Here is a 26394-nt window from a genome sequence, read left to right on the forward strand (position 1 = left end):
TATTATTACAGAATAGCCATTGTGGTCAATAAAACAAATGAACCTTTCATTACATCCTTTGCTGCCGTTATTCAAATGCTTCGGTATGTTGAGTGTGCTCATTCTGTGTTTATGTATTAGGAACATGTACCTAGAAATCTATCATTTATATGATTTGGCCACAGGCTCACTTGCCTGCACTTGCTCAACGAACGGTGAAGTGCAACTATTTTTGTTGGATGAACAGATACATAATAAGGGCAAGAGATTGATTGCACAACTGTTCTGCACCCCCACATGCATTCATTGGAAAGTGAGAGCAGAGTGCATGGGACCAGATATTTCAGTACTTTAATCAGTTAACGAGCCTTAAATACCTTTGTGCTCTACGCACAGCTAAAGGCAGATTGCTTTGCTTGCATGCTTCCTATGCATGGCACCAGTTTGCAGGGAAAGGACTGATCACCCAGTAGGAGCCCATGCAATGCATTGCTGTTGGATTTTTTCCATCCTTCGATGTTTTTGTTAATTGCCTGGTGCTAGTACCTTTGATTGCATAGACATCAGGAGACATGTCTCAAAATGTTACGTTATTGGCTCTAGTCAACTGGAGGTGTAAATTAGTTAGTGCACGGTGGACATGCCTGGAGAGGAACCCCTTGGCCAGAACGGTTTATGTTCGCTGTCGGCTAGCTCCCCAGTCGTGTTTGCTCTAGTTCTGAGTATGCTATGTTGGAGGATTCCCTGCAGGGGCTGAAGAAGAATAGGTTAACCATCGTCAAATTTAATACATTTATCTTTTTATTTGTAAATTATTCATGCTTATAATAAAATATTACCATCACAGTGTGTGTGTGTGTTTGCATGTGTCTGTGGAGGGTTTTTTTTATTTCAGAAAGAAATTGGAGTTTGAGGGTCCTCCGGTTATCACTTTTGTGGTATACCACAAAGAATAGCAATTTTGCGTAATGAACCCCCGAAGAAATGGCTGAAAAATGTGTGCGCATGTGTCTCTCTGTATCTGGGAAATAAGGGACTTGAGGGAAGGGAAAATTAGGAAAGAAGGGCAGCCTGGGAAAGATCTATACATAGAGGTAGGTGAACTAGAAGAGCGTGATCCCACACAACACAAGGCCACCTACATAAATTGGCCTTTCCCCCAATTTATAAATTTGCAACTTAAACAAATGCCATAAATCATAAACATGGGCCAGCAAAATTGTAAAAGGAACTCAACCCGTCCAACTTCGCCTGTATCACCTTCGAGGGTGGGCACAGCCTCCTCTGCCCCTTCTTGGGTTGCACCTTTTCCAGAAAAATATCTACCTTATCTAGCTCTACACAGGTGAAATGTGTACCCTCTTATGTCACCTTACGTTTGGCAGGGTCCCATACGAAAGTCTATACTTTTGGGTTAAACCGTGTCTTTCCCTAGCTCTAAAACGTGATGCTTTTTATCCTTTTAGGGAACAGTCCTGACCAAGGAAAGGAGCATGTGCCACCCTTGCATCTCGACCATTTGAATCTTTGCTGTTTTCCTCAGTACTTACTCCATGGCATCAGTCTCGAAGGGCAAGCATCACAATTACTCCTGGTAGACCAAAGGTCTGAGACTGTGTAGTAGTCTGAATGCCCTTTGCATGCGAAATACCTCTGTGTTACCCTGTGGTCCTACAGCTGTATCAATGAGGATCTGTAGTTAGACATAAAATATGAGCTTTCAAAGCAGACATTTGCGATGAATCCTGTGAAGTCATCAATGTTTCCCCGCCAAGGATCTGCTCCAATGTGGCCAGGGGATGGCAGCCACTACTTGAGCCTGACCCTAGGTGGGGTGGTAGCATGAGTGAGGATCACATGGGAGAAGAAGGCTTTCGGAGAGAGGTGGTGAGCCCATCAGGAGAGACGCAGTATTATTCCCTTTCCTATATTTTTGATTGCTTGTTGTCGCCATACAAATTCCTCCCTTTGTAAAATGCAGAAATCCATTGTTGCAAATCACTCTAGACAGAAGTCCATTCATGCATCCTACACATATAATACACACTTAACATCTCCTGTCTCTAATGTTTCTTTAAATATAAATCCTAAACAATATTGCTTTAGGAATCCTAGAAACCCTTAGCCGGGTCTGTGGCTCAGTGGATTAATGTATCCACTACAGGGGCCTGTGTTTGACCTCATGGTCACAGGTTCGAATCCCGGCAGGTCCACTCAGCCCTTCATCCTTCTGAGGTTGATAAAATGAGTACCATTAAGTTGGGTAAAAATAAACATCTGTTATGAGCGCCAAGATGCCCCTCCGGGGGTGAACATGCGCTTTATAAATACGCCTGTTATGTTATGTTATGTTTAGAAATTCTATGGCCTCCAACTCCCATAAAGCCTCAAGTACTTAGACGAGGAGGAGGTAGAAGGAGTTACTGCAATTTGAAAGAAAGACAAAGGTAAACGTGCAGACTTGTTGTTTTGATGCAACACATGCGCGTGGGACATTTAACAATAGTGCCCTTACTCAACAGGGGAAGAGGGCTCGAGAGGAATGCAGAACCGGAGGAGGAGGCATTATGGGAAAGGACCGTGCTGGAGAAGGCAGGCAGTCGCACGCAATTACATACCAGTGTGGGGCGAGGACAGGAGAAATGCAGCAGTACCGTGGGAGAACTACCACAGTACCAACGGCAGCAGAGCTACCAGAGCCACGTCACGCAGAGACGCAGGAGTCTTGCCGGTGGGTGAACGCGGAGCGGTCAGGAACGCTAGAGGAAGGCCTGAAGTGCAAGGGAGACTGTCCATAGAGGAAGCTTTGTTGCAGCACGGGTCGGGAACACTGCAAGACACTGGTGAGTCTGCCCAGAGCCATTGGGGACCCTGGAGCGTACCGACAGGCATGTAAGCAAATAAGAATGTTTGAATACCAACCAATTAAAGTAAAAAGACAGAACTTGAACAAGTCCCCATAAATGAGATGCCAATGGGGGGGAAGTTGGATCAAGTAGTACCTCAAGCCAGTGAAGTAATATAACAGTGTTATATTGAAGGACAGTGAAACCGAAAAGAAGACCTGGTGAAAGGAGTACACCATACAGTAAAATATACCAGGTGATCTGCAGGACTCCAGAAAGGGATTTCTGTCAGGGGAGTATACCAGGGGATCTAAGAAGTTGATAAAATGAGGTCCTCGCAGTCAGAGCGCCATGCACTTTTGAAGATAATTAAGGATTTAGATATTGTAGGACGATACCTAGCAGGAGAGTACACCAGAGGATCTGAAGAGCCTACAAAGGATTCCTGGCAGGGAGTGTACCACGAGGACCAGTAAAGTCACAGAAAGAAACTCACTTATTTTACAGAACACATGGTAGAAAAGTATACCAGAAACTCTAGGAAAGTAGGCATTTGAAATTGTGAAGTTGAACAAGACCTTTTTCATGTTAAAACCAAATACCTGGAATACGGGTATACCCAGAGACCTGAAGAGCTCACAGGAGGATTCATGAAAGGCAAGTGTATCAGATGATCTACCAAAATAACTAATGAGGCTAAAGAGTATCTTATACGGAACATCTTATTTGATCCTTTTTGTGAAATCAGTGGAAAGAGAGTCTAGGAAGAGTTAAATGGCATGGGACATACTGTTTGCAGAGGAACCTGCTGAGCCTGGTATAAAGAACCAAAGGAATTGTTTAAAAGAGACACTTTTTGCCATCCTTAAGAAACTGTTTGAAAGAGACACTTTTTTGCCATTCTTGCAAGACTTGTTTGGAAGAGATACTTTTTGCCATATCCAAGGGAGGGGAATCACCCTCTGAATCCAAGGGCTTCTCCTTGGAAAAGATTGTTTCTGTTGGATTTATCTACTTGCTTTAATTGTGGACACTTTTTGCCAAACATAAGTCGGATACATTTCCTTGCACCTTTAGTTGTTCATTTTGTTTTGGACACAAGGGCAGTTTATCTGTTTATCTGTCGACACAGAATGATCTTTAGTTTTAGTTTCCCATGCAGGGAAACTCTTTAGGATAGGGAGAGAGTGGCCTTTGTCAAACCCTTTATTTTAATAAAAATGTCTGATAATGAAAATATTACAACTTTGTGTCCGCCTCTCATTTCTGCCCACTCGTACATTATACCCAAGATCCTCACATTCACTGCATGGCAATCGTTCACAGATCCTCCCAATTATTTAACTGGAGGATCATTGTGTCCACAATCTTCCCTTAATCTCATGTGTTATGAAGCTTGCTGTTATTAATCTTTTCAAAGGTTTGCACTTAGTTTCCAGTTATATAAAGTTTCTCCTATGTCCCTTTAATGCTGCCCTCCATAACGTCCAAGTGTGATTTCAGTTAGGTGACCAAGAGCTCGTCTTTATCCAGTGTTTTTTGAAGTGTCGTAATTGCTGTCATCACAAAACTAAACCTCTTTTCAACATCTACTCAAGGAGCCAGCAATCCACCCTTCTCTGCTGAACCCTTCATAATTCTGGGGCGGTGAGTAAAAAAAAGTACCCCTTGTCCCTCCTGTTCCTTTTGTCAGCCATGATGGCAGCTGACACTACTTCCCCTCTGTTGCAGGACCTGCCATGATGCATGTGTGCCAGTTTCCTGGGCGTGTTCATCTAATTTGTGGATCCCAAGTCTTAGCACCTCCAAGGGCCGTATTGTTATATGGCCCAGGTAGATCCAACACCTTGCTAAAGGTTAATCTTAGTTTCTTGCATGGAGTGCGTAAGAGCAAGAAGCCCACTTCCTGATGTTCACTCTCAGGAGACCTATGGCCACTCCCTTGTGAAATCCTCTTTAAATTCTCTCCCAACTCTTCAGCAGCTCACTTCATGGGTTGACTGCCTACAAAACCGCCTTTTTGCTTCTCCGTCCTCCAGCTTAATGCTGCTCTCTGGTGTGTGTGTGTCTCACCACTGTAGGTTTAAAACGTCTTGCTTTTCTAGGTAATTCAGTTCTGTCATCCAGTCCCATATCTTTCAGTGGCTGTGGCTACAGCCTCCAGCGTCTATGGGCATGCCCTGGCCCAATCAAAAAATCTACAACACAAAATCAGAGCCAATGGAATATTTTACTACAAGAAAAATGCTAACATTAAAGAAATGTAAATCACTTTTTCAGTTCTTATTGTTGGCAGTTTGTGGGCCATCAATTTTTAACTGGTTATTTTTTAGGGTCAAACGTCAAAACATGCATTTTTCCTCATGCCAACTCTGCATATTTGCATGTTCAGGTAGTTTGTTTGAGTACACTCATTCCTCGGAAGAGGCCTTGAGGCTCAAGCAAAAGAAAAAAGGCCATATTTCCATAGGACAAATGGAGAATTACAGAGAGAACAGATGGGTTTTCAGGAGCTTCCCGAATTTAAGATGATCCACAGCTGTACGGAGATAGTGTTCAATAGACATGTCCCCTGCACAGGAAACTACATTTTACCTGCCCTCTCTCTCATCTAAAGTTAGGCGCAACCAAAAGTTAAGGTCAGCAGAGGAAAGCTACATATTGGGTCTAAATTGGCTCTTGTGCAAACATCCGGCCAATAGCACCAATGACTTGGGACGGACTTGAATAGAATAATTTTCTCCACCAGTGGCAATTTTTCTTGGCAGGGGAGATCTTCCAAGCCCATCGCCAATCTGGTGGCTAAGTACTGAATCGACTGATGCATCCTATTCCTCATTTAGGTAGATACAGCTGTATCTCTCCATTTCCTTCCCATTCTACCCTCGCATCTTTCTGCTGATGACGCTGCCTCTTCTCTCTCTTCCTGTTTTTCTTCTTCCCTTGATATCCTTTATACTGCCTCTCCTTTTTCACATACTCGCAAACCTTCACAACCTTGGCTTATGCCACAGCTTCGCTCGATGCAACAAACTCTGTTTCCTAGAACAACGGTCACTGTCCGACTCGTCCTACTCTTCTCATCCCTGCCGTCTCGCCAAACCTTATCTCGCATACTTTCTCCTCCTCCTGACCCTACCCTTATCTCTCCGCTCTCAGCTACAGACCTCGCCTCTTACTTTACCTCTTGGGTCACCCTTCTCTGCTCTGCCATTGTCCCTTCCTCTACTCCTTCTGTGCTCCTTTCATCGTAGTCTGCTCACATGTCTTCCTTTCTCCAACTCTATAACTCAGACACTGCACTCCTATTATCTAGGGCTCATCCCACTTCTGCTCCTTTGGACCCCATTCCTTCATCTCTGATACCTAAGGTCTACCCATCTCTATTGTCTTACCTCACTTCTCTCTTTAATATTTCCCTCCTTTCCTCAAATTTTCCTGCATCAAATAAGCATGCCACTATTCTTCCTATCCTAAAAAAGCCCTCTCTCAACCCTCCTCTCCCGTCTAACTTTTGGCCCATAGCTCTTCTTCCCTATCTCTCTAAGCTCCTGGAACAACTTGTCTACTCTCAAGAATCTCCGATCCCAGTCTGGTTTCCACTCCCACCATTCCACAGAGACTGCACTACTCTGTCTGTGACTCTGCATGTTATACAAAGCACTCTTCTGAGTCTTCTTTACTTAGCCACTTTCAAGACTGTCAACCACTCGCTTCTTCTTTCTTCTGTCTCCTTTGGTTCCAGTTTTATCTGTCCAATCACACTCTGTTTCTTGGGCTAGTAAATCCTCTTCTACCTCTCTTCACCACAGTGTCTCCAAGGCTCATTTTTCGGTCCCCTCCTTTTTTCTCTCTTCCCCCTTCGCCTCTTGCATCAATTATCTCCTTTTGGGCTGTCCTACCACCATTATGCTGATGACGCCCAGATTTTTCTATCCTTTTCTTCGTTCTCCACCTCTATACACACTACCTTAACTTCGTCCCTTCTGGCCATCCAATCCTGGATTTCAAATCACTATCCCGTTCTTAACTCTTTAAAGACCGAAGTCCTTTCCTTAGTGGTCAGGCCACTAAGTTATTCATTTTGTCTCTTATATTTTCTCACCTCTTCTAATGTTAGTGTCTCTTCTTCGTCCTCCCTGTTTTTCATCTTACCCCTCTCAAGTACATGCTTTATTCTTCTATTTGTCTCCTCTTTCCCCCCACGCCCCTAATGATTCAATCTCTTCTGCTCTATCATCTTTGCTGGCTTCCTTTTCACCCCCGTCTTAAATTCAACTTTCTTTTTATGGTCTTTAAATCCCTTCATAGTCTTTCCTCCTTGGTATGCTTTTATTCTCCCCTTCATACTTTTTGCTCCCAGTCTCTTTCTCCCACCCTGTGCTCAGTCCCACTTCCGTTCTTTTTCTCTTCTGGCTCCTTTCGCTTGGAACGCGCTTCTGCTCTTTTCGTTCTATTTCTTCACATTGTCCCTTTCGCTCTGCTCTTAAAGCTCATTTGCTTTAGTTACATTTTGCTTATTGCTGTCATTTTTCTTTTATTTTATACCGTGTTGTGATAAGTACAGCACTTTGGTGTAATGCGCTTAATAAATATAAATACAAATATATTGTGTTGCAGTAGTCAAGCCTCAAGGAGATACATGTATTGACCAGTGTAATTTGTTGAGTATGTGCTGCTGAAGGAAACTCCACACAGAACCATTTCAGTCCTGCTCTGTTAGTTTTCAGCCTATTTCTATCATGCAGGTGCAGACTTCCGCCATACCCTTTGAAAATCTATCCAGGTCCCCCTTAAATTGAAGAACCAAATGTATAAAAGTGAACTCATTCCATTACCCCCGGATAATTTAAAGATAGTGGTGATGGTGTGGAGCCCTAGGGGACTTCACACTCCAGTCTCCCTGCCAGAGTTGCACAAGGGAAAGATGCTACCGCTTTCCTTTCAGAAAGGAAGGGCCTAATCCGGTTTAATGTGAACACTAGATACTGTGTTCATGCAGTCTACCAAATACTCTACCCAGGAGATCGGTGTGTGTTCTTTTACAATGCCATTACTCTGTGTTCAGGGTTTAAGAACTATTACCATCCCGGCTGGGGGGTGCTCAGCCAATCGGGAAGCTCAGAATGGGGACTCCACCCCATGTTAATGACCCTGTTCCGAGCCTCCCCAGAAGCGGGAGACTGCTATCTTCTCTGGCCAGGACAGCAGCAAAGGGCGGCTCGCAATCCCCGGTGCTCCTTTCCCCAACCCCAATTTCCACATCCCTGGCCCACCCCCACCCTTTTTCTCTTCTGGCTCCTTTCGATTGGAACGTGCTTCTGCTCTTTTCGTTCTATTTCTTCACATTGTCCCTTTCTCTCTGCTCTTAAAGCTCATTTGCTTTAGTTACATTTTGCTTATTGCTGTCATTTTCCACTGACCTGGAGCTTTCTTGTCCGGCACCAGGAACACTCAATGTTCCTGGCGATTCCCCTTTGTCAGTAAAGTCAATCATGGAAAGGAAGAAGGGACTACGTGTAGTTCCCATCTCCCTTGTTCCTGGTGACCATCTTGTTTTGTAGTTATTTTGTGAGTTGAGAAACAGCAAGCACAACGTTATGCAACTTAAAAAAACAAACTATTAGCATCCCGGTAAAATTTGCTGGGATGCTAATAGCAATAAACCCCTCCTGGCGGGGACATTACCAGGCCTGGTAACTCGGCTCTGTGGCAGTACCTGACGCAGTAATGCGTCCTTGCGTCTGGGTTTATTGCTTAATTAAGCCATGAGTCTCTATTAGCGTGTCTAGCATTTTAAGCCAAAAAATAATTCTCTTTGGTGGAGTAACCATTATTTGAGACAGCTAAAGGTATTACTCTGTCAATGTAGCCAGTATTTGAGACCAATAAAGTCCTTTTGCCACAAGCCTGTGTCCAGCATTTCACTCGCAGAACTCAATTGCTTCTTAAATTCACAGAAGAAAGCTGATCCGAGTCTCTTCAGATGGCTAAACTGTATAGTGGGGAAGCACATTTATCCCCACAGGAACTAAATCTAAATATTGTAATGCTGATGCATACTGGATAGTGGGAGAGCACAGGTGTACCCTTTAAAATAGTTGCAGATATTTATTTTATTACTGTTTAATTCATTTTATTTATTTATATTCAGGAGGAAAATGCTCTTTTGATCACAAAAGAACATACAATAGATAAGAAATCAGATTTGATGTGAAGCGGTGAGCTTCTTACAATAGGGTGATTTTCAGAGACATTCTGACCAGGTTGTGGAGGGGAGTAAATGGAACAGTCACCAGGGACAATACATAAGTAGACATACATAGAAAAGGTACAATTAACATTTAAGTGAAGGTAGGTGGTACGGCCAGCTAGAGTGGACGCAGAGGAAGTGAGGGACAGAGTGTAACGCTCACCTGATTCCCACGGAGGCGCAGGTCTGGCTTCGAGTGCTGATGCTTCTTCAATGGTGAAGCGTAGGACTCTGAAGATGGACAGGAAGGGCCCCTCTACTCTGGCTTCTCGGGCTCGCAGGAATATTCCCCTGTGCGTGAAAAGGGAGTATTACCTACTGACTGAGTTATGCTCAAGCCTCCCACTCTCTTCCAACCCTCCACGATACCCTTCCACGATTTCCCGTGAAGTCTCACCTTAGGGTCTGGAAGGATGAGCTCTCCATCCTGCTTCTGATGTAGGGGCGCGTTGAAACCCAGTTACTTCACTGGATTGAGGATTGATGGGAGTTCAGGTAAGCTTGACTATTCAAGTAAGGCTCTGTAAAAGTTCTGTTGCAAGTTCAAAAGTCCAAGCTTAATAATAATGTTCATTGTCTTTTTCCCCTTAGGGGCCGGGGTTCGGAATGGCGGAGATATGGCGCCGACCCGAAGTGAAACGTGCAGTTCCAGTAAATGACAGGTAAGTTCTAGATGAGCGCTCGGGTAATGTCTTTGCATTCGCTCATTCAATGTCTTTGTCTTTTTTCCCCATAGGGGCCGGGGTCCGGAAAATGCCTGGAAGCGGCAAGACCCGAAATGAAATGGGAATGACCCAACAGGTAAGTCTTAGAAGGAAACTGAGCTTTTCCTATTCCCTTCCTTCTCTCACCTTGTTCTTGTCTTTTTCTCTCTAGGCTCAGGGAAGTGGCTGTGGATCCGGATGATCGTTGATGAAGATGGTGGCGTCCCGGATAGGTGAGTGAAATGCAGCGCTGCAGCGATCGTAGCGAAATGCTTTTAAAAATGATGTCTTCCTTTTCAGGTTCGTCGGTGTGATGTCTCCGTGGTGCTGATTTAGCACGTAAGGTCTTTTGTCTCCCTTTGCAGGTGACCCAGGATACTGACAGGCGTGGCTGAGGTCCAGATGCAGGTGCTGACACGGAGAGCGTCCAGCTGCGGGGAGCAGAACAACGCGAAGCGTGAGTTGCTGATCGGGTGTGGTTTAAATAGCTTTGGAAGAAGTTCCAAGTGTGTATCCTTCCACCGATCAGGTATGTATCCTTCCCCAACCACACCCGGGTGGAAAGTAGTCCCACAGGTAAAGTAGTTCTATTCAGGCCTCAAGAGGGCCTGGATGTGGCAGCATGGTCTGCATCAGGTAAGTGCACATTAAAACACTTGAACACATGTCTAGCTTTATGAGCCTGGCGCCTAAGGCGCCAGGACAGAGGTCCAACATGAGCCTGGCACCTAAGGCGCCAGGACTGCGTCCAAAGGGCCCCAGCTTGGGCCCGCTGGCACTCCCCTGGGGGAAATGATGCCTGCCTCTGGGGTTGCTGGGTCGGACCTGGCTCCTTGGAGGTAGGCATCATGACACAGAGGCAGGTTAGAGGTGAGGGAAAAATGTTAGCTAGCAGGCAGACGAGAGGTAGGTTAAGAGGATAACACAGAGGCGATGAGGTAGGCTTTTAGTTTGGTTTTGAACAAGACTGTTTTTTTGGATGTCCGGCGGAAGATAATTCCATGCAAATTGAGCAAGAAGAGAGAAGGAGCTGAAGTGAGAGGAAGCACAGAGAGGGCGAGGAAGCACAAGGGTAGTCAAAGAGGCAGAGCAGATATTACGAGTAGTCTAGTAGAGTTGGGTAGAGGAGGATAGATACAGTGGTGCCTTACTGTGGATAGATTTGTGAACCAGGAGAAGACATTTTAATCTGGACCTGTTTTGCATCGTCAGACATCCATTCTGGTGATGGTATGAGGAAGTAGGTCTGAAGTGAGGGAATTTAAAGAGAGTCCTGGTAGCAAAATTAATGATCTTGTTGAGAGGACAGAAAGCATAGTTGGGTAGACCAAAGAGGAGGCTTGCAAAGTAGTCCAGTTTAGAGACAACAAGAGTGGTTAAAAGATGCTTGGCAGTGTTGAAAGGAAGGAGGTGCCTGATTTTTCTGATATTTAGCAGGTTTAGGCGAGCTGCTGTTCCAGTTTTGGAGATGAAAGTAGAGAAGTTGTGAGAAGGGTCATAGATGATGCAGAGGTTTCTAGCTGAAGAAGAATAGGGTAGAGTGTCAGGTGGGAACTGGATAGGCAGAGGAAGAGATGAGAGAGAGATTTTGGTAGGGAAGAAGAGCACCTCAGCATTGGCAGAGTTTAACATCCTAGAGTGCAAAGCCATCCAATATTTAATGGCAAAGAGATAGTTGGAAATGTTGATAGAGATCAGAGGCGAGTTCAGGAGAAGAGAAGTATATTTGAGTTTCGTCCACGAAGAGTTGGTACGAGAACCTAAAGGTGGAGCTTAGTACCCCAAGAGAAGAGGGGTAGATGTAAAGAGGAGTGAACCCAAGATTGAGCCTTGTGGAACACCAACAGTTGGATAAGTGAGTTGAGAGCTCTTGGAGACACAGAATTGTCGAGGGGCAACATAGGATACAATCCAGGCAAGGGCTCGATCGTGAATCCCATGAAGAAAGAGGGAATTGAGGAGATCAGAGTGATGGGCAGTGTCAAAGGCAGCAGACAGGCCAAGAAGAATTAGGATAGAGGATAGGTTGGAGTGCTTTGCAGAGGCGATGAAGAGGGACACACTCATGAGAGCACTTTCCGTGAAGTGACACGAGCGGAAACCTGCTTGTAGGGGATCTCGAAGGTTATGGATGTCTAAGAATTTAGTAAGACGTTTGAACACAACCCTTTCGAGCACTTTAGAGTAGTGCGTAAGGAGAAACAAGTTAGTCGGTAGGTTCGGATCAGCCCCTTACTTTTTTAGAAGAGGGATGACCGTGGCTGTTTTGAAAACAGAGGGAAAGCGAGGGGCCTTGTTGAGCAGCCGATTAAGATGGCTGCCTAGGGAGAGCTCCGTGCCCAATATTAATCCTCTGTATGATCCGTCGTCGCCGACGACAACTCTACACATCTGAAGAGCCCGAGAAGCATGTGAACCGATAACAGATCGACGCCTTGAATTTGGAGGGAAACCGTGCACCGGAACGGCCAATACACACCTCTGAAGAGGAACCGGGCTCTGTCATGAAGGCCCTGCTGAGCGCAGTGGAAGCGGAGAAACCCGCCCATCCGGCACGCACCACATATGAGCCACTGAGCGGACGACAACTCACCCAAGCAGCGGGACGCCGCTGCCCTCTGTCGATAATACACAAGCGAGCCCCGGTTGCTCAATCCTGACCTCGTGGCTGTGCAGTGGGGACAACAAATGGCATGACCTGACCTGGCGGAGGGCCTGGTGGAACCTCCACGCTCCGCGAGGCGGCAACTGCTGCTTCCCTATCCACTGGGGACGGGATATACTGGCTGACATATCCTCTACTGGGCGCCTGACCGACCACCGGTGCTCTCACATACTGGCCTGACAAAGTGAATAACGAGGCCGCCTGCAGCTTCATCAATGTCACCGGGATAGCTGAAGCCACACCATCCTCCGGTGATTGAGCATCGGAGAGTCAGTGCCGGTCTGAGATGGCTGCCGCTATTGTGCCAATCCCCACAACCTGATACACACTCAAAGAGCCTCGGAAAGCTCTGAAGGCGCTGTGAACAGGAGATACACGCCAGTACACACGCGGCATGAATACCCCTTTGGCGATCCCGCCTGGCCTAGCTGCGGTAGGATTTCTGCCTATAGCCTCCAGACATAACCCCAGGTATCCACAGAAACTGGCACAAGACGCTGCCTAATCTTTACTGTGCAAAACATGCTGCCGTGTAACACATAAGCATATAACTGACAGAGACGACAACTTATCCGAACACCAGGAATCCGCAGCCCTCTGCCGATACTGCACAAGTGAGCCCTGGTTGTTCTATCCTGACCCCGTGGCTGGGCAGTGGGGAAAATGATCGGCACAACCCGACCTGGCGGGGGGGCCTGGTGGAATCTCCACGCTCCGTGAGCCGGCAACTGCTGCTCCCCTATCCACTGGGGACGGTATATACAGGCTGACATATCCTCTACTGGGTGCATGTTCGTCTACTGGCGCTCTCAAATAGTGGCCCAACAAAGTGAATAACGAGGTTGCCTGCTGCTTCACCAATGTCACTGGGATAGCTGAGGCTGTGGTGTCCTCTGGTGAGTGAGCGTCGGAGAGCCAGCTCCGAACTGAGCTGACCCCGACTACTGCGCCAATCCCCACAACCCTATACACGCTCAAAGTTGCCTGGGACAGCTCAGACGGTGTTGTAAGCCGGAGAGTCACGCTGGCACAAACGCGATATGAATACCCCCGGGGCGATCCCACTTGGCCTAGCTGCGGTATGATTTAGGCCCATAGCCTCCATGCATAATCCCAGGCATCCACAGAAACTGACACAGGAGGCTGCCTAACCCTAATTGTGCAGAGCATGTTGCTGCGTAACACATACACATATAACCGCGACTGAGAGCCCAGCGTCCATCCATGAGGGATAAAGCCACACGACAGAAACAAGAGGCGGAGAGCACCCGGCCACAAGGCCATTCGTCCCAAAGCTATAACGGAGGCAGGAACACCATAATGTACTTCACTGGGTCGGAACCCTGATGACAGATCACAGAACTCAATCAAGGACACACTGCACAGCTACAATTATGACGGACTAAATGCTGAATTGAATAAGAGTGTGCATCAACACAAGCACCGCACGCACTTAATCACCCGGGATCCGACAAGAGCCCGACCAGCAGAGGGTCAGATCCATACCCCCGCAATGTACTGCTGAATTCATAGTGTGTCACGCGGCACAACCCAGCTGGACAAATTAAAGTGCAGACATCACAGCTGGGAGAACACCGGCACGGGGACCCACTGCACGGACACTCTAAAGCATTGAGCTATAATTGGGCCCTAACCACTCACCACAGTCTGGGGTAACAGGACAAGCAGATAAAATAATAAGAGCCTAGGAACCAGGTCATAACCTTGCCCCAGCAATGACCGCTCCATGTATGGTGATCGTGGCACCGCAAGATCCCAGCAGCAGTGGCCAGTGGGCCTCCCAGGCAAATGTCTCGTCCACTATTAGTGGAACAACAAGGATTGCTGAGAAAATCATCGAACAGATTGAGATTGGAAACACTTCGTACAAGAATAGGGGAGGAATGCTGTGACACAAGCAAGAAGCAAAGCACAAACTGCATGATAACGCTGAGGCAACCCTACATAAACTTTCACACCGGACCTTGTATACACCAACGCTACTCACCAGCGAGGAAAAATCGTAACATAACACTCTCTCGCAGAAACACCTCAAGAGAGTGAGAAACTACACCCGGCCACCCTGAGACACTTGGATCCCAATACATATGGAACACAAGACCCTACACCACAGCCGAAGCCAGAATTGCTCAGGACTGTGCCATGTCGATTGTACCTACTCTAAAGGCCTGAAGACCACTCTGTGGGGTCTAATCTGTGGCAATTACAGTGGGGACCGCAACAAACCCATAATATACTACTCCCACATCCGAACCACACGGAGTATCACAGGTAAACCAGCATCAACGCCCTACTAAAATGGAACCAGACCTGGAGGACCCCGGCTCGGGATCATACGACTAACGGGGACGCCGTCAACGATCCCCAACATCACATCACGCAACCAATACGGAACGGACAATAAAGAGATCAGGCTTACACTCATCCTTGAGGCACTCTACACACGATGACGAAAGGTGCCAACAACAAAAGAAAGGGCCTGATGGACTCGTTTGCGGGCCCCGTGCTGACAGCCTCGTCCACTCCTCCTCCCCCAGAAGCCTCAACAACGGATAGTATTAGTGACTGCCCCAGAGACGATCAACTACTGCAAACCATGCAGAATGGCTTTCTCGCCATCAACGTCAAGCTTGATGACATTGTAAGAACAATAGGATCACTGAAAGCTAAACTTGAGAAAGAGAGTGGGCGCATCAACAAAGCTGAAACACGGATAGGGGCAAATGAGGACATAATACAACGCCATGACCAGACCCCTAAAATCCATGCAGACTGAACTAAAGAGAGTGATGTACAAATGCAAGGATTTTGAGTCACGATCGAGGCGTAACAAAATTCATGTGGTGGGGATTCCTGAAACAGCATGCAAAGGCCCCATGGAGATATTCACAGAGAAACTCCTTAAAGACATGTTCGACCTCTCGAGGCTTTCCGTGCAGTTCCTGGTCGAGAGAGCGCACCGGACACTAGCACCATCTCTACGCCGGAGCCCCCTTGCGAACGATAATAGCCTGTCTATTAAATTACAGGAATAAAGATACAATCCTTCGGTTGGTGAGAGAGCAGGACACCATAAGATTACAATCTACCACAATACACTATATCTGGACTCCTCCACCAGCGTACAAACGCAACAAAGATCCTACGATGCAGTTAAACGCCTGCTCCGTGTCTGGATAGTGCCGTACTCCCTCATGTTCCGGGCAAAACTGGGAATACAGCACGGGGGGAAGGCACACTTCTTCGACAACCCGGAGCAAGCACTGTCGTACGTGGAATCATCAATATCCTTACCCCTGCGTCAACCAAGCACAGACAGGAGGAGGCGCAGTGCAGTGATGGAGACCGCAGATACAATAATGACTAAAAAGGAAACGCCTGGTCATCACCGACGACTCTTGATTTACACACACTGGGGCACGGCGATGAACAACAATTCTGAATTGGGCATGTTGACCCGGACAGTCGGTCTAGGCAGTCAACACGCCCTCCCAAGGTGTTATCAACCGCTCACAAAGGGTACATCATGTTGGGGTTGATGGTGAGATTGGGGGAAGGTCGGGAGAGGGGGACAAGTTTGGTTGTTGTTGAATGTTCTAACAAGCTGGGGTTGCAGAAACCTGGCATTTCTGGGGGTGGGGGAGTCTCTGGGAAAATAATGGCAGACGACATACAGGGAAGGTTTTGTTTGGGATCACTTCAACTAAGTGATGGGTATGATAACATGCTCAGGAAGTATATAAAATGGTTTGGCGACACACCTTAGACTTCTCTCACGTGGAACGTGAGAGGCCTGAACAACCTGATTAAAGTATCTTGGCATACATGGAACACCACACACCTAACATAGTAATGCCACAGGAAACGCATGCACTAAAGACCACACATAAACTGATTGCACAGAAATGGGGGAACAACAGGTTCTTCACTAACTACTCGTCTCAGACAAGCGGAGTAATAACACTGGTACATAAAAGCATCAACTTCAAAGCGGGGGTGGTGCGCATCGACCCGGAGGGCAGATACGTGATAGTCTCGGGTACGATCGACAATAGCATTAACCCTGGTGAATACTTAAGGCCCAAACACCGACGAACCCACATTCTACACTGAAATAGCGACGATATTAAGCCATGACCCAGACATTCCAATATTATGGGGCAGGGACTTCAATACAATACTGGATCTAGACATGGACAGGTCCAGCACCAAACATAGGATCACTACCAGGACCACTCTCACCATCAACCAAATCATGACAGAGTACGAGTTGACTGACATTTGGCACACAATACACCCCTCAACCTCGGAATTCACATACTACTCTTCAGTACATGACGCACATTCCAGATCGACTGGTGGCTCATATCTGGGGCCTGGGTAGGGGGGGTGAACAAAGCGAAAATATTACCACGCACATGGTCAGACCACTCCCCAGTTATACTCGAGCTAAGTCAGAGCTAACCCCAATCGCCGAGACCCACCCGCATGTGGAGAATGGCCCCTGCCCCTCTACAAGGCAGCTCCCTGGTGGAAACTCTCTGCAGTGAGACATAAATGACCATCAAACCCGATGGAGCCTGAGCCTATTGAACTTTTGGACATGATAATAATAGCCGGAAAAGAAAGGAGACTGGTATCGAGACTATACTCCAATATACAGCAGAGCATACCCATATCCAATACACTTGGGGGAAAATGGGAAGTGGACACCGGGACAACTGTAGATGAATATAAATGGGAAAACATGTGCACCCTTACCAAAGACGTCTCACTTAACACACGGCTACGATTAATACAATATAAAATTCTAAACCGACTCCACTACACACCCAAACACATCACTAGATTAAATCCCTGCCAAATTCAACTGTGCCCGAAGTGCAAATCTGACAACTCGGACACCATGTACATGCTCTGGAACTGCCCCCCCCCTCCTCCATTGCAGAATACTGGCATCAAATGGCACAAACTCTATCCGAGATGACAGGCATACCCCCGACACCCGTACCACTGAAATACCTTCTGGGTGATATAGGCAAAACTAAGATTAAAACACGTAGGCTCTTCAATCTGGGTTGTATAGTTGCCAAAAAATGTATATTGCTGAAGTGGAAGGCGAAAGAGGCCCCAACGCTGAGACAATGGTTCAAGGAAATGGCTAACGTAAATGATAACGAGGAGGACTATATTCAGACTGTGATAGCCACATCGAGACCAAAAGACATTTGGGCCCCCTATAGATCCTATATGGAGGACTGGTCTAACACTATGTGTCAGAATGTATGCACTGTAATAATTGGTCGCACTAATCCAGATTAACAATGCTGAAATGTAAATTCTATCTATATTACTTGTGATGGAAATACAGTCAATTCCCTATAGAGTCAATTCCCTCCATGGAGTCCTTTAGGATTTACCACTGTTGCCGGCACCTTAATACCAGGATATCATGCGCAGGTAACGGTAAGTCAGTTTGCTGGTATCCCACCGGTAACTACCGGCGGGATACCGGAAAACTAATGACCCCCATAGACTTAGGCGGAGTGAGTTTAGGGTGCCCTGTAGCCGGCGAGGATGGTTGGAGTGAGTCAATCAGGGTTAGGTAGAATTCCCTTTTCGTTCTATCAAGAGTGGACTTGAGATAGGGCATAGAAGTAGAGTTGCAGGTCCTCGTGTGAGTGGGTCGTAAAGCTGGTAATGGCAACAGTGTTTACTTTTTTGTGCTGTTTGAATGGCATCCAAGTGGGCAGAAAATGGGAAATTAATGTATGTTTTTAAAGAAAATGTTTAATTCGGGACATTCTTTGTTATGAGTTTCTTTTAATACTAATTATAATTAGCACACAGTACGAAATGCAACATCCAAGCTAATATTTACATGCTTTTTCTTTTGTCCAACTTCTTCTTCTTCAGGGGTGTAGATCACCGTGTGGAAATGTATAAGGTATGTAAAGCTAATGTATTCTATAAATAAATAAATAATGGGCTATTGAGGAGTACTAAGTATTCAAAAGGGATTTGGGGACGTTCAACCAGGAATGATGTGCTAGAACTTTACAGGCAATCGTTCTTTAGTAGGTAATATGGCCTATTTGAGCAGTTAAGAAAATATGAAAATTGTACATAACAGCCCAAATGAAGAAGACTAATGATACCTTGTTGGTGTTAGTAATCTACTACTACTGTATTTTTTTCAATGACCGCAAATAGGCATTTCATTCTTTTCACTAATATGGCAGAACATCCAAATGTGTCTAGGCTGCGAGTGTATTTGATTGTAGAACTCTTGGAACCATATTTCAGGGATTTGTGGTTCTTTCAGATATGTCAATGCTGAGTAGTTCTTTGGTAACCGTGGGATCATGGCAGAACTGCTGTGTAGTTCTTTGGTAACCGTGGGATCATGGCAGGACTGCTGTTTATCTCAGATGTTTAGCAGGCCCATCATCATGGCAAAGCGTCCGATTGTGGCGTGTTTATGGATGTCTGCCAAACAGTGAGGCTGGCCTGCTAGCAGTCAGCACGCGAAATACAATACAGTCTGAACTGTATTAGTTAGCGAAGTGGGCGCTTTACCTAGAGAATAAAGATTTTCCATAATAACTTACTAGAAATTCTTGATTCTATTAAAGACACGGAGGCTCCCATTATGCTTCTCTTTCTTTTATTAATATATAAATAGAAAGCTCAGCAGCAAGTGTTAATGCACCTTATTGAAAGCGCAGGAGTGCGTGGCAGACAAAAGGTGCATGAAAAACACAAAGAACTTAGTAAACATTAACAAAAACAGTGTAAGTCCAAGAAAAACTCCATTTTCCAAGATACTTCAGGAAAGGTCCAGCAAAGGGTCACTAACATGTGACTTAGTCCACCAATGAATAACTGGCTGTCCATATAAACAGTCATACAAATTATGTCACTTCCTCTTTCGAAAGCTGCGAACTTGAAAACGGTGAAAAGAAGGGCTGTAGCTGAGGTCATCTCGAGACTGAAGCCGAAGCAGAGCTGATTAGGCAATCAGGAGGGCTTGTCTGGAGCCGCTGTCAGAGAAAAGAAAGTAACTAGAATTAGTTTCTGCATCAGAGAACCCTAGTTCCCCTTATGGGTGTGGGAGAGAAATAGTGTGTTAACTTGACATACATAAGTCAGTCCAATAAGCAGTAACATTCCCAAACAAGTCGCACAATTATAACCCAAAGGTGGTAGCGCTGTTATTTCTCTTGCTGGGCGGGATAATGCTCGCCTCCGTGTCTTTAATAGAATCAAGAATTTCTAGTAAGTTATTATGGAAAATCTTTATTCTATGTCAAGACCGGAGGCTCCCATTATGCTTGTTTAAAGCTTACTTACCACGATAGATGCTGGTTGTTCTAGCGGTTTCAGGTAGAATTCCTTGAATATTGATTCACCTGACCAATCCGCCATTCTCATGATATCTTCTAGGCGTACTCCGACCTGAAATGCTTTGGAAGCCATGGCTCCTCTAACGGGGTGGGCCCCGAAATGCAGGGTATCTATTCCTGCTTGAGTCAGAGTCCAGCGCACCCAGCGTGCTAGGGTTGGAGACGAAACTGCCTTGTGCGGTTTACGCAGGGCTATTAGCAGTTGCCCGTTAGGGGAAGTCCTAAGCGGGGCAGTCTGCTCCTCGTAAACTTTTAAGCATTTAACTAGGCAAAGCTTAGGTTGATCTTTGAAAGCGGGGTACGAAATAACCCTTGAATTACATTTCGTTCTCCTGTGCAAGTGGAATACCACCCCATCAGGAGAAAAGGTCCTGCCCGCCAGATCGAGGGCTCTAACGGCAGAGACCCTCCTGCAGGAGACTAAGCAGAGCAGTGTAGTAAGTTTGCCTGACAAGGCAGTCCGAGACAGGTCCTTGTTATGCGGCCATGACAGAAAAAGATTCAGAACCTTGTTGACGTCCCAAAGCTTATCATAGCGAGACGGGGGCGGAATTGTAAGTCTTATTCCTTTAAGGAGTCTGCAGACGAGCTGATGCTCTCCAGCTGGAAGCCCTTGAATGAGATCATGCCCGGCGGAAATAGCCGAGCGGTAGGCGTTAACCGTCCTATAGGCGAGGCCTCTTTCAACTAATGAAGCCAGGAAATTTAGGATTTCCTCTATAGGTGCTGAAACTGGATGTGAACCGTTCCTATGGCACCAGTTACTCCAGGCGTTCCAGGAGTTAGAATATCTCTTGAGGGTAGCAGGGGCCCAGCTTTCCTCAATGAGGTTGATTGCCATGGCTGAAATGCCGGGAATCCTCCACCTTGACCTGAAATCCTCCAGGCTGCTATGTTCAGTGAACCGTTGAGGAGAAGGGGGTGACGCTGTCCTGACGGATCCAGAAGGAGATCCGGAAATTGGGGTAGAAGGATTGGAAAATCCGAAGAAAGTTCCAGAAGAACTGGATATCAGGTCTGAGAGGTCCAGACCGGGGCTATGAGGACCAGGTCCGTATGCTCCTGACGGGCCTTCGCCAGGGTCCTCGCTATCATTGTGAATGGAGGAAAGGCATAGTGAATCCCCTGGGTCCACTGCTGGAGGAATGCATCGGTCGCAGCTGCTGCTGGGTCCGGTCTCCAACTGTAAAAGATGGGTAGCTGGGAGTTGAGACGGGATGCAAAGAGATCTACAGACATGGGGCCCCATGTTCGCTGGAGGCGGAGAAAGACTTCTCTGTCGAGCCTCCAGTTGCTGAAATCTGTGGAGTGACGGGAGTGCCAGTCCGCCACTACGTTTGTGAGCCCTGGGAGATATTCCGCTGTCACCGAGATCTGATGTTCCAGACAGAAATGCCAAAAGTCCTTGGCTAATTCCGCTAGAGGTCTTGACTTGGTCCCTCCCAGATGATTGATGTACCGCACTGCGGAGATGTTGTCCATCTTTAGTAAGATACAACAACTCGCTTTGCCTCTGGCAAAAGAGCGCACAGCGAAAGAGCCGGCGAGAAGCTCCAGACAGTTTATATGCATTTTCAGCTCCTGAGGTGACCAGAACCCTCCTGTGGCTACAGAGCTGCATCTCGCTCCCCAACCGGAGCGACTGGCGTCTGATTCTATGATAATATCGGGGGTGGATCCGAAAATGGCTCTGCCGTTCCAAGCTTCCATATGAGTGAGCCACCAATTGAGCTCCGTGCGCGCAGAGGTCGACAGTGTCAGACGTTGAGAGTAGGAGAGGCTCCGTCTCAGATGCTGACCCTTGAGCCTTTGCAATTCTCTGTAATGAAGAGGACCGGGAAAAATCGCTTGAATGGAAGACGACAGGAGACCGATTACTTTTGCCAACTCTCGAAGAGATATGAGGTCTCTCTGTAGAAGTCTGCGGATCTCCCTCCGTGTCGCATGTATCTTGGCCACGGGAAGATGAAGTTGCGAGTTCAAGGTGTCCACCAAGAATCCGAGAAATTCTAGATTCTGGGATGGACGGAGTACAGATTTCTCCCAGTTTATGAGGAAACCAAGACTGTGCAGTAGGTCGATGGCTATTCTGGCCTGATGCACTACTAGGGCTTGAGAATGAGCCATGAAGATAATGTCGTCTAGATAGACTATTAATCTTACTCCCAGTTCTCTCAAGCGAGCTACTACGGGTCGCAGAAGTTTGGTAAAGGCCCAAGGCGCTGAGGAGAGCCCGAAGGGTAAACTCGTGCACTCCCAGTCTTGGTTTTTCCAGGAAAATCTGAGATAGCTTATGTGGGCCTGGTGAATAGGAACTGCTAGGTAAGCGTCCTTCAAGTCCAGGCGCACAAGCCAATCGTTTGGCCTCAGGATGTCCCTGAGCATGTGTATCCCTTCCATCTTGAAGTGATGGTAGACAATGAAGTCGTTGAGAGCTCTCAAATTTATAACTGGGCGTACTTTTTGCTTCCTGCGAACCAAGAATATGGGACTGAAGAACCCGCCTTGGCTTGAGCAGGGGCGAATCGCTTGTTTTAGATGTAGACTGCGTATTTCGCCATCTAACGCTTCCTCGTCTGCTATGGACATAACTAATGGTGCAGGACGAGTGGTTTGGTGAGGTTGAGTGAAAAACTCTAAGCGCAGGCCGCGCGCTGCGTCCCTGATCCATGCATCTCCTGATAAGGAGTCCCATGCCTGTGCAAAAAGAGCTAACCTCCCCCCTACGGGTGTTTGTGGCGCAGGCGCTGTTATGGGTACACTGACCTGTAGTTTGCTGTTGGGCTGGATATCTTGCACTTCTTCTCCATCCACGACCTCTTCCCCGCCCTCTTGAGGGGAAGAAAGTGTCTGAGCGGTCCTGCCAAGAATTGTATTGGTCCCGGGATTGCTGAGGTCTTCGATCAAAGGCGAAGCGGCCGGAGGAGCGACCTCTGCCTCGTCCGGCCCTGAAGAAAACCTTAGTAGCAAAAACCCTTCTGATGGAGGCTTGAGCCTTATCCAAGGCAGTAAAGGTGCCGACGAATTTCGACATTTCTTTCATGAATGGGTCTCCGAAAAGCAGACCTTGGGCTGCTGCTCCTGATTCTGTATCTGCTAGCTCAGTTAGTTTGCCGTCAATTTTGTATAAAATACCTTTACGGCGTTCAGCCGAGATGGCGCAACTGGCATTACCCAGTAGACAGAGGGCTCTTTGCGCCCAACCTGAAAGGATTGTTGGATCGATGGGATCACTGGAATCAATGGCCGCCTCGGCCAGGTCCATAATCTTGGTTAGAGGACCAGTAATGTCCTGACTCTGTCCTGACAGGACCTCCAAGCGCGGTCGATACCCTTTCTCGGGTCTTTCACATTCTTTCCTAGAAATGTGATCATCTTGGAGTCTAGCTCCGGGGTGAGGGCTATTTTTCCAGGAATATTGGGACGGGGCATTCTGCCTTTAATCTGGCCCTTACTTCCTTATCTAGAGGCTTGCGCAGTCTGTTCATGTTGTAATTGGTTGTTCTGGACGAAGGTTCCCAGTCAGAGGATCTGGGGCGCACAAGATCTTCTGGAGCAAACATCCCGCTGGAAGTGGGGGGTTCCTCCGTTACCTTCTTGGGGATGGGGACTGCCACAATCCCAGAGGTAGAGGGTCGCGACCCTATAGTTTGAGAATCCTCATCAGAGGATGAAAGGGGATGGTAGTTATCATAGACCCCTCTATCTTCGTCATCAGTGCCCTGTTGTTCTCCCTCCGGGCTTGAGGGTCTAATACCCCTGTTATCTTCCTCGGGGTAAGAGGGTCTTTCGAGGGAAGGGGTGTCCTTCCTGTCCATGAAGGCTTTTTTAAGCCTGGAGAAGGCGTCTGAGACGGCAGCGGTGGCAGGAGTAGGCTGGCTGGGCGGGGTCATGGAGTCTTTGCTCCTACGAGCCGGAGTACATCCCCCATCTATAAGGTGCTTTCTTTTGCGGGTTTTCTTTCTCCCAGTTGGGGAGGTCTCCTGAAGATGCTCCTCCATACTGTCTAGGCGCTGCTGGATAGGTAGGAGCATCTCAGATACTGCCTTCTTGATGGTGGTCTCCACTGAGGATCCCAGCACCTTTTTGAGGCTGTCTGCCATTGCCACCTCATCTATGTGATACTCTTCCTCCTCATGATCAGACCAATACTGATCTGCCTGGGGAAAGTACTGAGCTGCCATAATAATTTCAAATGCACCTCTTCTTTTTTTTTTTTTTTTTTAAATATAAATGCTCTCTTTGTGGGCAACAGACAGCCTTCTCTCAGCCCACTCAATTACAGACAAGGAAAGTGTGGAGCACGATACCTTGCTGCAGAGGAAAAACAATCTGTTCTGTGGAAGTTATCTGAGACTTCCTTCGATCTCGTTTTCTTTCTTTTCTTTTTTTTTTTTTTATCGTTGAAACGAGGAAAGGAAAGGGGCTCGTAATTGCAGCTGGCGCTCGCCTTCAAACTCCGTTGTAAAAGCAACGGAAATGACAAGCGAGCGCCAGCTGCTTGAGGAAAGGACTCAGGGAGCAGAGGCTCCCTCTAGTGGCCACGGAAGGCCACCGCGAGCGAAATGCTCTCCGTGTGCGGCCCTCCCGGCTCTGTGTCAGTGAAGAGCGAGCCGAAGGCCGTGCACGGAGGGGTGAATAAATTAACAGAGCCGCTCGCGAATGCGAGGGCTCCTGTCAGTTGCAGAGATCCTCTCGCGGCAGCGAAGCTGCTAACGCGGAGGATCGAGTGAAACTGACAGACGATGAAGCGCGTTACGCGCGCGTATACTAATTATAGCAACGAACGCTAAATAAATTATGTAAACATCATTCACCTTATTAAAATATATTTAAATTTAAATTTCTAAAAAATTTTTTTTTTTTTTTATGAACAAGGAGATAAAAAATGGGTACTTATCTTTGCTGTGAGCAGCAAGAAAGAGGAAGTGACATAATTTGTATGACTGTTTATATGGACAGCCAGTTATTCATTGGTGGACTAAGTCACATGTTAGTGACCCTTTGCTGGACCTTTCCTGAAGCATCTTGGGAAATGGAGTTTTTCTTGGACTTACACTGTTTTTGTTAATGTTTACTAAGTTCTTTGTGTTTTTCATGCACCTTTTGTCTGCCACGCACTCCTGCGCTTTCAATAAGGTGCAATAACACTTGCTGCTGAGCTTTCTATTTATATATTAATAAAAGAAAGAGAAGCATAATGGGAGCCTCCGGTCTTGACATAGAATCTTGTAATGTCCCCACTTGGCCATCTGAAAGCATTCTATAGATTTAAACAGTTTTACTCCATAGTGTGCGCCACTTTTCTCCCTTACCTTTCGCTTTTGAATCCTGGGTTTTATTGTTTGCCAGTTTTACCTTTTCCCACTGGTCACAATCTTCAACCTTTTCAGTGGTGCAGGAATGGGACGGTACGTAAGAAAAACGTCAACATTTCAAAAAGTGGCTCATCAGTGGTAACACTCTTTTGTATGTACATGTTAAAAATGAAAACAGACAACGGAAACATACTGCTCATGGCTTTTCCGCACTACAATTATTGATTGAAAAGAAGTTTAGTGTATCCAGTTTATAAGAGACATGGGGATTATGTCTGACTTTGGCAAACTAGAAAAACACAGGCTATATGCAACAGTGTTTTTAGTTTTGGCTATTAGGTGGGTGCCTCAGTCCCACCTATAAGCTGAAACTATTGCTTTGTACAGAAAGGCATGTGAGGAGAAACACACAGTTTACAGGTGTTTGGTTATTTACCCACCCATTGGCTGCCCATAGCTATACTCCTTCATATGGCCATTTCCGCCCAGATCCTTCCCTTCACGCCTAACACACATCCTCCTAGCATCGTTTTATCCATCATTTTCAAGCAGTAACATCAAACCTTCACCCATCAGTATTATTTCTCAGCTGTTTGCTGAGAGTTAATGGTTTAATTGCAGCTGTAAATGCGCTACTGGTGTAATAAAAATGTCTTCACCAAGTGAGTCTTCAGCCCCTTGGTTTATATCTGTTCATTCCACTGAAGTCCTATTAAAAACAAGCATTGATAACAAAGGCGTCTTAAAAAAAATGAATTTACAATTTACATAAGAAAATGTTTAAAAACTGCAAGACTTCGTTATTATATAAAACAGTCCATTACTTCCCATAAAACTAATGGAACAGTAAAATTACTTAAATCTGCGTGTCAACCAATTTCAAAGATAACTTTCTAACCAGGGTTTGGTACTGTGCTAACTGGGATATTAGCAGAGTGCCAGCTTTCAAAAGGTAAATACTTCCATGCCCTCGATTATTTCATGGTTCAATGTAAATGTGTTTTCTGCGTGTTGTGCGCTCCATTCCTAGTTTAAGACTACCCACACTTTTCTCTGCAACTTTTTTGCGTGGCCATATGTCGTATCCTTCCATTTCCCATGAACTTTCTTGGAATATTTACTGCTTCTATTTTCATTTTGCACGGTTTGGGAGCCTGGAGTGGGTGACTGGAGTGGAAAAGTGGCTAGGGGAAAATCACAAT

The 26394-nt window shown here is 46.4% G+C and overlaps 1 protein-coding gene across 2 annotated transcripts in view; it reads left to right on the top strand.

The window, feature by feature from the left end:
* The window catches only part of LOC138467648 (lysophosphatidylserine lipase ABHD12-like), a 981794-nt gene that overhangs the window by 667947 nt on the left and 287453 nt on the right, over positions 1–26394 (top strand). For both annotated transcript variants that reach the window (XM_069607824.1, XM_069607823.1), the window contains exon 5: positions 18385–18415. In XM_069607824.1, the coding sequence (XP_069463925.1) occupies positions 18385–18415 (31 nt within the window). The remainder of the gene's footprint in view (positions 1–18384; positions 18416–26394) is intronic.

Source organism: Ambystoma mexicanum, chromosome 4q (genome assembly GCF_040938575.1).
Source record: "Ambystoma mexicanum isolate Mex_15411 chromosome 4q, UKY_AmexF1_1, whole genome shotgun sequence".
Taxonomy (NCBI): domain Eukaryota; kingdom Metazoa; phylum Chordata; class Amphibia; order Caudata; family Ambystomatidae; genus Ambystoma; species Ambystoma mexicanum.